We start from the raw sequence: 18,194 nt of genomic DNA, 5'->3' as shown, positions 1-18,194 counted from the left end.
AAAATTCTGAAAAATAAAAATTGAAAAAAATTAGTTAAACTTTAGAAAATAACAAAAATTTGAAAATTTTAATGTATATAAAAACTCTAGAGAAATTGCAATAATTTTAAAAATATTTATTTTTGCAAAAACTCAAAAAACTTGTAAAAAAAATTCAGAAAATTGAAAAAAATAGCTAAATTAAGAATTTAAAAAGAATATAAGAAATTTAAATGTACAACTTGTAAATATATATATATAAAATCTTGAAAATTTTAAAATGTTTCAAAAATTTAAATTTAAATTTAGTAAATGTCGGTTAACGTCAGTCAACCGTTGTTAAAGTCCACGATAAATTTCTGAATTGTTTAGTTAATTTTTATTTCCATGTTTTTTAATTTTTAGAATATATATTTTTACTTTTCAATACATATAGATGCAATATGTCACAAGTGCTAGATGGTATGTTGTAAATTTTTAATAGTCTCAGCCAATTTTTTTAACCTCATTGAACTGATCTGATTAATTTGATTATTGAAATGTAAATTTAGAAGGGAAAAAAGAGTCTAAATACTAAAATAAAAAAATGATAATTTAAAAATCAAATAATGTTTTAATCCTCCAAAATATCCAAGTGCTAACCGTATAAAACATTAATTTTTTTTTTAAATACAAAATTATTATTTAAAGAGAGAAAATTCTTGGAAATACTTTCAATTGTGGGTATAGGACCAATGCTTTTAATTGCCAACAGAAAAAAGGCAGGATGGATTACTGGCTTTTTTATAAAAGTAACCTTAAAAAATAAGTTAATTATCAAAATAAATCACCTTTTTAATTATGTACAAAAATAATACATTTTCTACAGTAAAAAGTTGTGGAGCCATATGATATTGCGCCACCACTTTACCACGTCAGCCAGGGGTATTAAAAAATTATTTTTTGGTGGAGCCATGTTGAATGGATCCACCAGTATAAAATACTAGGGAAATATTAAAAAATTTAGAAAGACGGGAGACTTAAAAAAAATTCTATTTTTGGGTGGAGCCATTCTAAATGGCGCCACCACTTTTCTGATTTGTCAGGTTGTTATATTTTTTTTTACTTTTTTTATTTTTTAACTTTTTTATTTTTTTCTTATATTTTGTCTATTTCTTATATTTTTTTTCTTTTTTAAGTTTTATATTATTTTCTTAATTTATTTTACTTATTTAATTTATATTATTAATTTTAAAAAATTTGTAATATATATTTAAAATGTTTTATAATATTTTTTAAAATTTTTAATTATTATTTCTAAAAATATTTTTTAACTTTATATATATATATTTGTGAAATTAATTATTTATAAATTTTAAAAATGTATTTTTCAAATTAATTTTTTAAAATTTTAAAAAAATAATTATTTTTTCCTTTTTTTAGTTTTTTGAAGTCTAATTTTTTCTTATTTTATTTTTTTATCTATTTTATTTATTTTTATTATACATTTCAAATTAAATTTTAGATTAGTTTTTCATAAATTTTGTCTTTTTCTTTAATTTTTTTTCTTTTTTAAGTTTTATATTATTTTCTTATTGTATTTTGTTTATTAGTTTTATAATATTTGAAATGTATGTTTAATATATTATTAATTTTACATAGAATTTTTAAATTAAGATTTTATAATTTTTTTGTTATTTTATTTTAGTTTATTTAATTTATTTATTTCTTATTATTAATTTTTAAAAGTTTGTAATGTATATTTGAAATATTCTATAATATATATTTGTTAAAATTTTAAATATCAGTTTTAGATTTTTTTAAATTTTAAATGTATATTTCTCAAATTAATTTTTGAAAATTATAAATATTATTTTTTAAATATTAACCATATTTTTAATAATATAAAATATTAAAATAATTTAAAGATATGATCTTTCAAATTTATTATTTGTTTTTATTTTTTAATAATATAAAACATTTAAATTTTTAAATTTTTAAATAAAATTTGTATAAAAAATTTAAAAATTGTTAAATATTTTTAAAAATAAATAAAAAATTATAAATTTCAAAATTCTATGTAAAATTTAAAAAATATTTAATATTTAAAAAATAATTTGAAAATATATTTTTAATATTTATAAAAAATATATTATAAAACATTTTTAAAAAATATGTTTCAAGTTTTTCGAAATAAATAAAATAAATAAGGACTTAAAAAAGAAAAAAGAAAGTCAGAACTTTAAAAAAAAAAAGGGCTGAAACAAATAAGTTGGCTGTCAGACTTGAAAACTGGAGGCTCCAAATTATTTGGCTCCACTAGGAAATGGTAAAATTGCTACGGGGCCCCCTATACTCTAAAAAATCACAGTATTTTGGTGGAGCCATTCTTTATGGCTCCACCTCTTGGTTCTCTTTTATATATAGAGTGGTGTAGTTGTTGTGCTAAGTGAAAAAGTTCAAAAAATTTGTTAAAAATAAATAATGAGGTGTTTTTGGTGTATGTTATTTTTTATGGTGAAATTGTAGAAGGTGATATTGGCTGTGTATTTCAAGGCCGGCAAAGAGTAGGTTTGCAATTCAAAAAAAAATATAAAGTTAGCATAAATGAAAAGGAAGATCAGTGCGAAAATAGCTATCCGTTGTGGAAGGGCGATGTCCAAATTATTTTACAAGTTTCCAATCTCTACAGATCCGTTCAAATTTTGTGCGATGCAACTGTTAGATGATGATGACTTGGGCACTATGATGGAAATATGGTGGTCCACTAGGAGTGTGAACCCCCAACCAGTTGAATTATTTGTTGAGTTAGCAGACTTAGAGCCTGTTGAGAATGTTAGCCCAATAAGTCAACATCGCGAATTTGATTTTGATCTTAATGTTGGATGGACAGGCCAATTAGAATACGGTGGAACGTCGCAGATACCCAAAATTCCTAATTATGGTAGGAGTTCGTACAACAACCCAACCCTCAGTCCCCGTCTACAAATACATCCGGAGGTGATAATAAGCACTGAGAAAAATGTCAGAGAAATGACCAATAATGGTGAAGATTCTGATCAAGACGTTGAAGATTTTAGTAACCCCGATGTTGATTAGGTTCCGGACGATATCGATGATGAAGGCCCGAAGGAGGTTGAAGATGTTTACGGCCCTTCATTATGTAACCCGAGTCGTGGTATTATTTTACGAAATGAACCTGGGGGCAACATGTTGAACGTAGATCCAGATGCAGCGCATGCATCCGAGTTCCCTCAGTACGCTGATATAGTACCTGCTCATAGATTGGCGTCAAATTCACAATTCGACGAGTTGTTCGTTGGGCAACAGTTCGAGAACAAGGCGGATTGTGTGTTTGCCATCAAACAATACAGCATGAAGTTGTCGATTGATTACAAGGTTTCCAAATCTACACCGACATTCTATGTTGGGGAATGTTGGAGAGCCGACGGTAGGTGTGGTTGGCGAGTTCGTACTGCATTTATACCGAGGACTCAACAGTGGCAAATACGAAAATTAGAAGGGTGTCATACATGTACTGTCGCACGCATGTCTCAAGACCATCGAAAATTTGATGCCAAAAGTATTTGCAATTGCATCATGCCACTGGTGAAAGATAGCCCAATCATTCCTATGTCGACATTGATTGCAGACATGCAAGCTCGATTTCAGTACAGAGTGTCATACAGGAAAGCGTGGTGGGCGAACCAAATGGCCATGCAACAATTGTACGGCGACTGGGATGAGTCATACAATGAACTTCAGAGTTGGATTTCAGCAATGGTAGAGTATGTCCCAGGAACTGTCGTGGACTTGCAAACGTTGCCTTATAGAGGCCCTAATGGAGAATTGGAACTGGGAAAAAGAGTGTTTCGTCGACTGTTCTGGACTTTCGATCCATGTGTTAGGGCCTTCTCCCACTGCAAACCGGTAGTGCAAGTTGATGGAACATGGCTTTATGAAAAATACACGCAGATACTTCTGATTGCGGTTGCACAAGACGGTAATAGAAATGTACTACCAATCGCTTTTGTCATCGTAGAGTCGGAGAACTTTGAATCATAGGCATATTTCATTCGAAACTTACGGAGACATGTTGTCAAGCAAGACAACATTTGCATTATATCTGACAGATCGAAGGATGTTGTTGCTGCAATTCGGCAATTGGAGGTTCCGTGGAGGTCTGTCTATTGTATTCGTCACATCACTGTGAACTTCCACAATGAGTATAAGAACAAAGACTGGTGCAAACGACTTGTCAACATAGGTAAAAATATCGTATTTAAATTAGTATTTGTAATTATTTCTAGTCCATTTCCTAATTTTAACGCATTTTATCGGAATATACACATAGGGTACGAGCTGGAACCACACCGATTTAGACATAAGTAGACGAGGTTAGAGACTGATATGGCGGGCTGCAAACCTTCTCTTGCACAGTGGTTGAGTAGCATGGAGTCGTGGCAATGGGCTCAATATTTTAACGAGAGGTACCGTTATGGCCATATGACAACTAACCTTGTTGAGGCCGTTAACTCTGTCTTAAGGCGTACGCGTCACTTGCCAATTTCAGCTACTTTTTCAGCCACATTTTACAGGTTAGCAACCTTAATGCCAAAAATAGGGTTGAAACAAGCAAAACAGTTAGAGGCAAGACACGTGTACGTCGAAAAAATCAGAGATGCCATGAAAGATAACACTCAAAGGGCTAGGTTGATGAATGTAGAACTATATTCTCGAAATTTGGAAACTTTTCGAGTGACAGAGTATATCAGTCATCGGTCAGGGATCCCGCCACGGTCCTATGGAGTTGATCTTTGAAACAGGTGGTATGAGTGCGAGATGTTCCAAGTACTACGGTACCCGTGTGCGCATGTGGTTGTAGCTTGTGCTACCTATAGTTTGATTGTTGAACAATATATCGATGATGTATACACACTTGAACATACGCTGCGTATTTGGGGTAACGAGTTGCCTGTATTAAGGGATATATCGACATGGGAAGTGCAATCGCCTGCATTTGAGATGTTGCCTGATCGATCACTACGTAGGAGAGTCAAAGGTAGACCGACAATAACGAGGATTCGAAACGACATGGATGTAAGAGAACAAGTCGATCCAAAGCGTTGCACCATATGTAGAACAGTTGGCCACAATCGGAGCAAATGTCCCCATGGAAACGTCTACACTGGCCAATCTTCACGGTCTAAAAGAAATTAAATGTTGTAACTGAGGTCTGTCTATATTATGATCTTTTAGAAATAAAGTTTGTATTATTTAGTGTTAAAATTATATTTAAAATTAATAGTTGCAACTTTTAATACTTTAAAAGATTTTATAATAAATTAAATAAAAAAACACTAATATATAAGTTGTGAAACCTTAAACCAATACAACAAACATCACATAATACTTGAAATTTACATAACTTAAAATTGGAAAGAACCAAGAGTGGTATCATCGTTCGGCTTATAACGGTTTACGGGCCTTCGTTGACGGGGTAGATGTTGAGGTGTATTGTACACATCTGAAGGATTGGCAACTGGGTCGATCGTGGCCTGAGGCGGGGTGGAGTACATGTTATTACCAAACATATCAACTGATGTCGATGGTTGCTCTAGGTCAAATAGACTCGAACCGCCTATATCCGGATGATATGAACTCGAACCACCCATGTTCGGGTGATATGAACTCGAACCACCTATGTCCGGGTGATATGAACTCGAACCACCTATGTCCGGGTTATATGAACTGCTCTGGGACTCATCACAAAAAGTGTTAACCCATTGCTCCGATGTGTTTAAAACTTGGTCCTCCGAGTCGGGCTCCGCCATATGTTGATCATCTACCTCCACCGTAGGTTGATTTCCACGTCTGTAGCCGTGACCTGGTACTATCATAAGTTGCCCCACATATAAATAAACTCGCCATCGATTCATGTACCACTGCATATATTCAGTCGAGGGACTGAAGTCAAACATGCAGGAGTGCATCTCAGGCCACCTATCGTATCGGGTATTCCATAGTGCTACATAACATTAATGTTCCACGCTTCAATCTAATGTATGTCTCCCCTGCATGGTCTTACCGTGGACATCAGCAAACTGTTGTGGCTCGACCGGCACAAATTATTTACACCTAAATTTTCGCATAACTCGATCACCGTTGTACCACTCAACGGTTGAGAAGTTGAGCACCAGCGTGTTAATGCACCACATACGAGCTTCAACGTGAACCCTCTGAGGAATAAGGGTTGCAATGTTTACTGCAGAATACGGCATCCACAAGAACTGCACAATATAACATAATGAGTCAATTCACATCACATACTGTAAGTAGATAAGTTAAATAAACATTACTTAAACTATATTAATATATATTACTTTCTCTCCGGCGTACGCCTCTATCATTTGACGGTAAATGATTAATTCTAGCTCGCACCCATTCCCGGATACGTCGCCCATCTGAAATTAAAACAAACACGTTGGCAGTTAAACTTTGAAAAATATTATCCACACTTATGAGTCGTTAAATGTTAAGTATAATTTTATTTTTACCTATTTATAAGTGGCCATGAATATGGTTGGTGCCTAACAGCCGCTAGAAACGGCATCCTGTATAGAGCCTAAGACTGCAGTAGACCCAGACAACCAGTCATATTACTAACCCCATGTTTTGTTGCACGACAGAGCTCATAGTATAATGCAGCCAACACTGCAGATCCCCAGCTGTAACTACCGGCACGAGAAAAATCCTCCAATAGAGGCAAGTACTTTAAGTGGACTCTATTAGACGTGTTGTTCGGCAGAAGTATCCCCCAAATCAGCTGCATAATATAGGCTTGAGCAGCATACATCACCTCCTGCTCAGTGGCAGTGCTCGATAACTGCTTAAAATTTTCTCTCAACCATGCTAATGTCAAGCATGTGAAATTCTGTTCCCCATCACGAGGGGACCGTCCAAGCAGTCTGTGGCATACTACAAAAGGTACCAACACTTTTGCTTCGACCCGTGACCACAGCATCGTCAACTTGTAACCCAAGTTGCATAGCGACGTCTTCTAATGTAATAGTGCACTCCTCGCACGGCATAATGAAGGTGTGGGTCTCCGTACACCACCGCTCAACCAAGGCGGATAGTAAGTTTGGCCTCAAGTCAAACCTCCGATCAATGCGACGTCCTCAAATCCGGCCAACCGTAAGTATGGCATGATCCGCTCGTTCGGATCGTACTTGGGAAAATGACATCGCAACCTCAAAACCCGATAACCATCCTGTATGGTAAATTTTTTATAAAAATATGATAAATCAATTATCTATATAATTTAAACATAAAAAAAATATATTCAAGAGTAAAAGTGAAAGGTTGAGAAAACAAAAACATCACACTTATATTATACCAACGTAACCATTTTAAGTATTTTTTTTTATTTAAGTTGAATTAAATAAGTAATAATATATTAATAATAGAATGAAAATTTGTCATAAAATATTAATAATAACACGTAGAAATCAAATGTGATTATTATATCCTAACCATAGTTAAGCATTAAATTAATTAAAATAAATATATTAATAATAAAAGAATGGGAGAAATTACAGGAATATGAACTGGGGACTAGTAAAATTACAAGAAAAGAGAAATTCATTGAGCAGCAACTCAAACTCTACCAGTGTAAAAGATAAGTCCAAACCAAAAAGCAACCCAAAAGAAGATGATTGGTTCAAGCAAGTTCAATTTGACACTAATTGCTACAATACGTATATATTTCTAATTTTAAAATTTTATGATATCTTATTCAAATTTTAAAGTGAGTAATAGCGAAAAATTATTTTTTAAAGAATACTAATATTTTTTTATATGATAAAATTTAAAAACATAAAGTATTTTTTAAACAAATACTTATGTTTTCTAGTTATTTATAAATTAACTAGTAAATAATCAAATATATTCACTTTTATTATTATTGTTTTAATAATATATATATTAAAATTAAAAGAAATTTTTTCCATAAATTGAGCTCATAAAGTAATAGTTTTGTTTATTAATCCCTACACACCGTCTAATAAATTAAGTATGAAATTAGTAAAAATAGAGTAAAGTTTTAAGTCGATTTTAAGGGGTAGTTATTTAAAAAAAATGAAAATATCCTAATTTATTTTTATAATATATCTATTCTATTCTAATTTGTGTGATTAAATTAGATGTTTGGAGGTGAGAGCTACTAACTTTTTTTTTAAAGTATACAAATACAATTACAAATAATGTATATCTAAATCAATTATAACAAAAAAAAGTATTACAAAGTATAATCAAATTAATAATCTAAAATGTTCAACAGAAGCTAAATAACAACTAATTAGAGATAAGTATTTTAAAGCAGTCAAAACATGTTAAACAGAGTAGCGATTAGCAAAAAAAAATTGGGAAACTAAAACGAATTTTTTTTAATTTATAATAAATTTTACTGTTTCGTCGATCATCGATGAAGTGTGATCCGTATTTGCTCCAGAAGACATCTTCAAATCTGTATAATATAAAAAAACAAACATACAATACAATTATTTATTATATTACATTAACTATAAAATATAAAAAAATAAAATAAAATTTTAACAAACGTACATTTTTTTTTCTCACTCAACTTCTTCATCTATACAAGGTGGGACCAAGCCCCACCCATATATATAACAATTTTTTTTTAAAAACAAAACAATAAAAAGAGTCAAAATAATAAAAAAATATTTAATATATATATTTTTTAAAATTTTTATTTATATTTAAATTTATTAATAGTCATGATGTGACAAGTTATAATAAATATATATATATTTTAATTTAAACTTTAAAATTTAAATACATATATCTAATGTTAAAAACAGAATTTAAAAATAATATTTAAAATTGTAAAAAATATATTATAAAACATTTTAAATATACATTACAAAATTTTTAAAATTAATAATAAAATAAATAAACAAAATAAAATAAGAAAAAAACAAAAAATTTCAAAAAAGTAAAAAAAAAAGGAAAAAGACAAAATTTTAAAAAATATATTTAAAATACTGTGATTTCTTATATAATTTAAAAAATTATAAATTTTTAAATGTATTTAAAAATTGTATTTAAAATTTTAAAAAAAATCTCAAAATACATATCTAAAATTTACAAATATATATATTAATAAAATATTTCAAATTTTTTAAAGTTAATAATAATAATTAAACATAAAAGAGAAAACAAAACAATAAAAAAAGTCAAAAAAATAAAAAAAATATTTAATATTTATAAAATAATATTTAATATATATTTTTTAAAATATATATATATTTTAATTTAAACTTTAAAATTTAAATATATATACCTAATGATAAAAAAGAATTTAAAAATAATATTTAAAATTGTATGTAAAATTAATAAAATATTAAACATACATTTCAAATATTATAAAACTAATAATTTCAAAACTAATTTGAAAAATACATTTTTAAAATTTATAAAAAAAATAATTTCACAAATATATATATATATAAATTTAAAAAAAAATTTAAAAATAATAATTAAAATTTTTTAAAAAATATTATAATACATTTTAAATATATATTACAAATTTTTTAAAATTAATAATATAAATTAAATAAGCAAAATAAATTAAGAAAATAATATAAAACTTAAAAAAATCTAAGAAAGAGACAAAATATAAGAAAAAAAATAAAAAAATAAGTAAAAAAAATATAAGAACCTGATAAATCGAAAAAGTGATGGCGCCATTTAGAATGGTTCCACCCAAAAATAGAATTTTTTTTTAAATCCTTCGTTTTTCTAAATTTTTTAGTATTTCCATAATATTTTATACTGATGGCGCCATTCAACATGATTGCACCAAAAAATAATTTTTTAATACTTCGGGCTGATGTGGCAAAGTGGTGACGCCATATCATATGGCTCCACCACTTTTTACTGTAGAAAATAAATTATTTTTGTACATAATTAAAAAAATAGGTTATTTTGATAATTAATTTATTTTTTAGAGTTACTTTTATAAAAAAAAGCCTGAATTACTTAATCAGTTGAATTTTTTTTAAATTCAGTCTACCGAGTTCCGACACATCTAATAGTATACAAATACTAGCCAGAAAGCCTGTTGCCTACTTATAAACAGAAAATAGAACTTAAACTATTATTATTTCAGATCCTGAGAAAGTATAGTAAAATGAAACCAAAAAAAAAGAAATAAAATTATCTTCCAAATCTTGGGAGTCTTTATTTGTGATTCTAATTGAGGTAGATTACTTAAACTCCATATTTCAGATTAATTAATTAACTTACCAGTATTTGTACATCATTATTATAACAAGGGACTCAAACATCGGTCACTGCTAAAGTAGGCAAAAGCAAAACCCTCGCCCATCTAACTCTTTAGGCATAGGCATGGGCATGACCTACAGTACAATACACCACCACTAAAACCTCCGCTGGCAAATCACTCAAAAGAACGAACACAACATCATTGTTTCTGCTCTTTCCTATTAAAATAAAAAATATTATAATAAACACTAAACCCTCCAGACCAGTAATGCTTCCCAAAAAAAAAAAAGGAAAAAGAAACTCCAGAACAGTACCTGACCCCAAAATTCTATATGGCTGGATCTCATTTATATGACAATCCCTGGCATATATCTGGTAATAATAAATAAATACCAATATAGCCTGTATGATTGTCCTATCAACTGCCCAGCTGCATGCAAAACCGCACTGGCACTGCAAATTTGGTAGCTGTTAAAATCCCTTAAATCATATTCATGTTTCTAGTTCACCCAAGTAAATCTTTAAACAAGTTTGGATTCTGACTCGATGGATTCACACCCATCTGCCTCACCAATGCATCCTTTTCCAAGGAATCTTTAGGGTTTGGCCGTTTACTGCTGCTTTGTGTTACTTGCGGCATTGCAGTAGTGCCAGGCATGTTTGTCACTGAAGGATTTGACAAGCCAGATAAAAGATCAGCATCATTTTTATTGTGTATACCAGCAGCCGTGTCAACATACAATGCCATTATATCAGGTGATACGGAAGCAGCAGGTGCACCATTTACAGCTGAAGCAACTTCAGTTGTGTCGAGAAGGCCCTCCAATTGTTTAAATGGATCTAGTTGAAGAGCAGTACTTGTGGCAGTTGGTTCCCCCAAATCAAGCAAGTTCGGAGGTTGCTGAGCAGAAGCGGCCTTATCTGATGCAACTTCCATACTAGACTTTGGCACATGAGACTTCTCCACCATGTGGCTGCTTGCCTTTGCAGCCTTATGACCAGTAGCAGGCCTCTTTTCCGTTTTTGATGAACCTCCAAACAGTGAAGCAGCAAGTTTCTGCTTCTCATGAGAAACTTCAACTTGTGGTTTCCTTGAATCATACGTTTCACGCATTGAACTTACGGTACTTGCCCCATCACCTTGTGAAGTCCCATTAACTGTTTTCTGTGATGTGGAATTTGAGGTAGATGTAGCAGGTGTATATGTCGGTCTACCCCATTTCTTTTGTACTCCCTCTAGTCGTAGCTTGAGCTCCGCCGATCCTGCATCTGATGGAATAGATGGCATAGTAGTCTGGTAGCTCTCCCTAGGATACATTGGCTCAGGCACTGGAACTATTTCAGTTGAAGCAATTAATGCTTGAGGGATCCTGGACTGCAAAGCTGGTTTTGGGAGCTCATAAGCCTCAAACCTAAGACCATGTGATGAAGCCTCGTGGTGATCTTGGTTCCTAAAATTGCTGATATTTAACATTCCAGAGCGTTCACTCTCAGGAATATAGGGCTGAGCACCTTTTTCTATTGCTTCTTGGATATAATCATTAAGGAAAGAAAGGTCTCTATCAACCTGCAAGCAGAACCAACAATGACTGTACTCTTGCATGAAAAGTCATATAAATAAGAAAAGAACGTTCCACCATGATGCAGTTGACAGAACACAAACGGACCAAAAAGACAAATAGCCAACATAAGCATGAAATTTTATTTCATTTGCTAAATGGACCCTATCTTTTTGTAGAAAGCTAGGGATTAAAATATCAACCAATTGACAGAGCACAGAATATTCTGAAGCTCCCACAAGCTTTCAACGGAACATATAGATATAAATTGTTATAAGTCAAATCAAGACAATTCTGTGAACTCCTAAAAGCCAAAACGAGGTAAACTAAGTGTGTATATATATCCATATAGTCTTGTCACCAAAGAGTCCATTTTCAAAATTTTCAGGGCAACCTACTTGTAAAAACATTATCTCAATCATAGAAGAGGCAACACCACAACTATCGCAATGTTCAACAAGTATATCGATGCAGGAGCAGGTGACAGATGCAAAAGGGAATTAAATTACTCTTTTCTTTATAGCAATATTTACATTTAACAGAAGTGCTACAGCGAATTGGAGAATCAAGGAGGGATAATGCTTAATTCATCAATCATAGGTTCAAACTCTATATGACAACTTTAAGTGGAACGGACCATTTTCAAGCACTAAATGCTTTATCAACCCGAGCTTGAGGTCAAAGACGCAATCAACTTGTAAGGATAAAAGTGTCATAAGCATATCATTTTATTCTTTGAATCTTAAGCTAGAAAGCCACAGAAGTTATAACAAGACATCACAAGGAAATTGAAACAGGAGCCATCAGAAACATCAGATAAAATGAGAATCTGTACGTTGAAACCAAATTAAACAAACAGAATGCGATAAGAAAGCACCTCAATATCTTCACAACTTGCATCTGATGGCATAATACACTCAACAGCATGAGCATCAAGCCCAATCACTGCTTGCAGTTCATAGGCACGTTGCTGTAAATCTGTTGAGTGAGAAGCCAATAACTCTTCCATTAAAGATTGGCACTGCATCAAGAGCGATAAGAGAAATCAGTCCACAAATTTGTTGCCCTACAAGAGTTGAATATGATTATACATTTAAGCATTCTATATCCAGGCATTAACTAGCTTGCTGGAGTTAATAAGCACTATAAAGAAATTTCCATCTCAACACTAGAAGTTCCATAACCATCCAGTTACAATAAATTTGCAGCAATTTACACACTACTAGCACACTGCACAATTGGCATCACAAACCGCTGATTTCCACCTGGTAGGCTTTATTCCTAAATATAAATATAACCCTTCTTCACATCTATCACTATCTCAACATCAGAACAACCTAGTAAGAGGTAGCTTGATCGTAATTTCTACTTATGTCCTTTATGCTCAAACATAACCCCCACAGAGAGAGAGAAAAGGAGAAGATTATTATTTAAACAGTAGAACCCCTTCTAACAGCTGCAGCAGCTTCTAAGTGAGAGACAGTATGTTGTCAAACAAAATTTCACAATCAATACAATGAGATAAAGCTAACACACTTCCAGCCTGACATCCAGCCCAAGCCTGATTTATTTTCTTCATTGCCAAATCATATGGAAAGAGACTGAGGCATCTCATTGTTATGTTGCAAGTTGTAACCATGGTTAAACTTTGCCTAATTAATTAGAGTACAAATTCCTCTAAAAGTCCTTGCTAGCTAATGTTACTAGATTTTCATTTTATAGGCAACCAAGCAACCACAAAACCAAACATGAAAAGACAGGTAGTTTAAGTTATTTTCAGACCATTTCACTAAAAACATGATAATAAAAGTACCAAAGGATGCAACACATCAACAACATAAATGAGCATTTGCATATAACAAATTTGTCCTCTAGTGTTTGGGAACCAACCTCAGGCAGCATATCTACTTTCCTACGAGCTGCTATTTCAAACGCATATATTTTCATGAGAGCTGTAGTTGCATATGCCTTCAAAAATAAATGAAAGATCATCAGATTTGCAGATATTGAAAGAACAAAAAAATATTCTAGAACAATTACGAAAGAAATTTTCAGTTAACCACGAGATTGTCAACATAAAAGGATCTAGGTTTGCATCAAGTGGTAATAAGTAATAACTAGTCTAAGAACAATTAATTCATATTAGCTGATACCTTAACAGTCTCATCATTAGAATAAGCCTCTGCCACATCACACAGCTTCCCAGTAATGTCAGAAGCAGAGAACATTCCGTCAGCTGTTCCATATTCCCCCAATACCCAACAGATTACCTGCAACAAAACTCACAATTAAGATAATAATCAATATTTTAGTCCTTCCACATGCAAGAAATACAAGGGGGAAAGAATACTTGAAACAAAAGAACATACCTGAAGGAAAACAGATGGCAACTTTGGCTCACCAAGAATGCGCAAATATGACTCCACCTGCCCAAAAAAATAATCATTCAAACTTAAGAAAACAAAAGGACCAAGAAAGAAAAGAGTAAAACTTGAATATAGATGCTACATATGAATTAAAAAGGGTGAAGATTGCACTATAAATGTCCCTCTGGGCTAATAGGTAACAAAACATATGCAAAACCCAGACAAATTCAAGTTAAAACATAGGTGATCCTCAAATTATTATTCAGATAAAGAATAATGGATGCTATGTATTATAAGGAGTATTATATCTTTGGCTTTCCACTGAAACCAGAAATGTTACACAAGCCTATGCTGTAAATTATAAGTTGGCGACTTCCTAGTAGTAAAAACAGACATCCTCAACTTTGGCTATGCTTGAACAGGAAAATAGGTTGCAGGTGCTAGAATTTCAAGTGCAAACCTGCTGAATGCCACCTCTTAAGGATGGCTGTATGAACCAACTAGGCTAAGCCCTGGGTTTAATTCCATTCACAGCAATACAAAAATGGACAAAGCACAAGCTATTACAAATCCAAAGGTTTCAAGCTTTCGGGGATCTTTTCTTTCTCTCAGACTTAAAATAGAATCAAATTAATTAAAAATATGGAAGAAAAACAGATCAAACAAGATGCAAGATGTTAAATTTATAGGAAATAAGATATGATGCAAGGGTTGACATTGGGTTGTGCATGGGCCTGCAAAGGCCATCGTCAAATGAACTTACAGCAGATGATCTCAATTTACTATCTGCATTATCATCATCCTCTCCGAATCCCTCAGCAATCAACCGCATCAAACTATGTGCTACCTTAATATTGACCAGATCTCCCGCATGCTCAAAAACTCTATTCATGGTCTGCAGAGTAAAATTATCAGGAACGGTCAGTACTCTAAGCTAAGAAACTAGATTGGCCACTGGAAGTCAAAATAATACCTGGATGAACCACTGATTGCTTGGTGCAAATTGCTCCGCAAGTTCAACACATCGAGATGCTATTTCAGTTTTATAATGATTATCACTAATGCTAATCATGTAATCAATCATGCGATCAACAATAACCTCCACATTTGTAGACTTGGTCATTTTGTAAAGTAGTTCAAAAGTTTTCCTCTTCAGAGTGTCATCAGGGTCCTGTGTCAAAGCACTCATGTTAAATAATTGCGATGAAGAATGACAACTGCATGTAAAATAGCATAATAAAGAAGCAAAAGCATTCACTCAAAATTTTGTAGCCAAGCCAAAACACAAGGGGAAAAAAAAATCTACACCAGACAGATTAAATTTTCTAAGAGCATTCCCCCTATTTCCTCTTAATCTCATTTCTCATTTATTGGAACCAAGTAACTGGTACATCTGACCATATAGAGCAAGCTATATAAATAATCCCAGTCTGCACTAGTTAAATCATAATAAAGTACTGAAACAAAGACTAAATACCAAGGACAGAATTCAAAATAAGAAGCTTCTGAACCTCTAAGCAATCAATCACAGCCAGCTGATGTTGCTCAGCAATCTCTGGACTTATCTTTATCAATCGGCCAAGAGCATCAATGCCCATGTATTTTAGGTTGTGACTGTCACTCTGCAAACAAAAACAAAAGATGGCATAATTCAACACATAGAATAAATAAATAAATACTAGTAATAGAGCATATCCACAGAAGAAGCATTGGCTACCTTTAAAAATCTTGATATAACATCGGCTGCAGACTCTAATAACTTGGGATTGGGATATATAGAAGAAACACAGCATATGCACTCATAAAGTACAGCATTTCCTATATTACTTGATGAATCACATTTTCGGAATATGTCTCCCACTACAGTATACATGTTTTCACTTGCTTGCTTGTCACCACTTCCAAGCAACGCCAGAATTTTAAGCAACTTGATCTGCAAAATACAACTATGTCATATGATCTACATTGTCAATTGAAAAGATGCATCACCTAAAAACTCAAGTAAAACCTAAAAGATGCATCACCTGAATAAATGGAGCTGGCATTTGATGGCAGTCATAAGCCTTTGATAGTCTGCGTTCAGCTACTTGTTTAAGAATGCTTACAAAGCTGATGACCAAATCTTTGTAAGAATTAACATCTCTTGCTATAAGTTCAAAAAGCGGACAAAGGGTTGCTCCCATAACTCCAGGATCATTATCACAAAGCCTCTGAAAGAAAGGAAGCCACTTTTAAGCCTATAAATGAGACAGTCTATGGTCCTCCAGAAAAAATATATTGAGAAACAGTAACAAACAAATATATCAAGACTATTTTTTTTCCCCCTTTTAGGATGAGCTTTTCAACTTCTCAAGGTATAGATCTTAAAATGGACCTTCCTAAAAATGGAAGTACTAATCACAACACACTGAAAACTTGCACAATGGCATTTTCTTTAAAATATATGGTTTCTCTACTCCTATTTTCCTTCCTTAATAAAAAGGTCATTCTACAAAAGCAGGTATTCGAGAATTTGAGGTTTTAGTTGAGTATCATGTATAAGGTAATTCTGTTGGACAGCAGATCGGTTAGCATGAGCTTGGAGTTACTATTAATGATAAATTTGAAATCAACACATAAGACACAACTATTCATCTAGTTTCAATAAAACTTAAGCAAAATGATGATTTGTGAAACTAATCCAAAAATGAATTGAAAAATCAGTAAATTTGGACCTCTATAGTACCCACGCTATCAGCAAATCAAACAAGACACTTTTCCGAATTCAAATAGGTAAATACACATAAAATAGCTGCCTGGTGGTTAAATTAAAATGCATAAACATATTCATTAGGAATGATAAAACTAGCTTAAACCTAGAAGTAGAATATGGAAAATGGAAAGACCTACCTTGCGAAAATTGGAGACAAGATGCGAGACGGAAGAGGGGGATTTCTGATAAAAGCGATGGAGAGCCATGATGGCCTTCTTCCGTACGGCCTCCTTGGGATGTGCGAGCAACTCCATAACCTGCGGCAAAACGGCAGGAATGGTCTCCTCATTGATCAACTTACACACGGCATTCAAGGCCGCGCAGACCACCAAGTAATTGTCAGACTTCAAATCTTTTTGAATGGTATTGACAATCAAAATGATCAAATCATGATCTTCGTTCAAGAAGAGCGTAACGGCCAAGTAACCAGTTCGTTTGACGAGGAGACTGTCATCGTGAGTCATCTTAACGGCATGAATGTAACCGAAGGAAGCGTCATGACCGAGCATCTCGATGTAAACCAATCTGATGATGTACTCTTTCATCTTGCGTTTGGGGATGTCGGGCTCGGAGATACGGCGTTTGAGAGTCTCGATCTCGTTGAGAACAATCCGGTCTTCTTCAGCCTTGGATCGAGCCTCGCCGATGGACTTGACCAGATCCAGAAATTCCTTGGACTGGTAGAATCCGCCTTGGGAGCCCATAGCGAGCTCCCTACCGAACGTCCTTAATTGCTCCAGCTTTCTTTACTATCTGCCTACAATCACTTTTTCATTCGGTGTTGAGATTGAGATCTCGAACTGAAAAATTAGATCGATTGATGTTTTATCTGTGTGTTTTAGAGAAGGAAAATAGAAAGGCTTTTTATCAGGCAGAGAGAGAAATAGAGAAAAAACAAAAAGTGGGTGAAACGAGGGCTAGGCACAGGGCAGTGCAATAAGGGACCGCCCGGGCTAATCCACGGTCGAGAGCTTCACTGGCGATTCTGGATTTTTTTTTTTTAAATACTGCTATGAGAATTTCCATACAACTTTTACTTGACACGGCAGATGAATTGGAATTACAGTCTCTCCCAAAAGAAAAAAAAGGTTAATCTACAAAAATAGTAACTTTTGTTTGTCTCAAGTTACATTTTAGTCACTTATATTTAAAATGTTACGTTTTAGTCACTTATGTTATTATTTTGTTACGAAATGATCACTCTACCATTAAGTTCCGTTATCTCTCTAGCGGTAATCCTAGGTGGCAGTC

The 18,194-nt window shown here is 32.9% G+C and overlaps 1 protein-coding gene across 2 annotated transcripts; it reads right to left on the bottom strand.

Annotated features, from left to right (window-relative positions):
* Positions 1–10,247: 10,247 nt before the first annotated feature.
* LOC107933487 (AP-4 complex subunit epsilon) lies at positions 10,248–17,966 on the bottom strand. 2 transcript variants are annotated; one of them, XR_001693640.2, is made up of 12 exons: positions 17,081–17,966; positions 16,216–16,401; positions 15,909–16,124; positions 15,703–15,813; positions 15,165–15,362; positions 14,955–15,086; positions 14,195–14,251; positions 13,979–14,095; positions 13,716–13,793; positions 12,703–12,846; positions 10,581–11,833; positions 10,248–10,484 (listed from the first exon to the last, which is right to left on the bottom strand). XR_001693640.2 is itself a non-coding variant. In XM_016865710.2 (11 exons), exons 1-11 carry the CDS (start codon positions 17,645–17,647, stop codon positions 10,772–10,774), a joined length of 2,868 nt encoding a protein of 955 aa, XP_016721199.2. In that variant the 5' UTR covers positions 17,648–17,966; the 3' UTR covers positions 10,248–10,771. The 2 variants fall into 2 exon arrangements, 1 of the variants encoding a protein (XP_016721199.2); XM_016865710.2 differs by having other exon boundaries at positions 10,248–11,833.
* Between the last annotated feature and the right edge of the window lie 228 nt (positions 17,967–18,194).

This window comes from Gossypium hirsutum, chromosome A12 (genome assembly GCF_007990345.1).
Source record: "Gossypium hirsutum isolate 1008001.06 chromosome A12, Gossypium_hirsutum_v2.1, whole genome shotgun sequence".
Taxonomy (NCBI): Eukaryota; Viridiplantae; Streptophyta; class Magnoliopsida; order Malvales; family Malvaceae; genus Gossypium; species Gossypium hirsutum.
The sequence above is the reverse complement of the archived record's forward strand: the minus strand, read 5'-3'. Positions and strand labels throughout refer to the sequence as shown.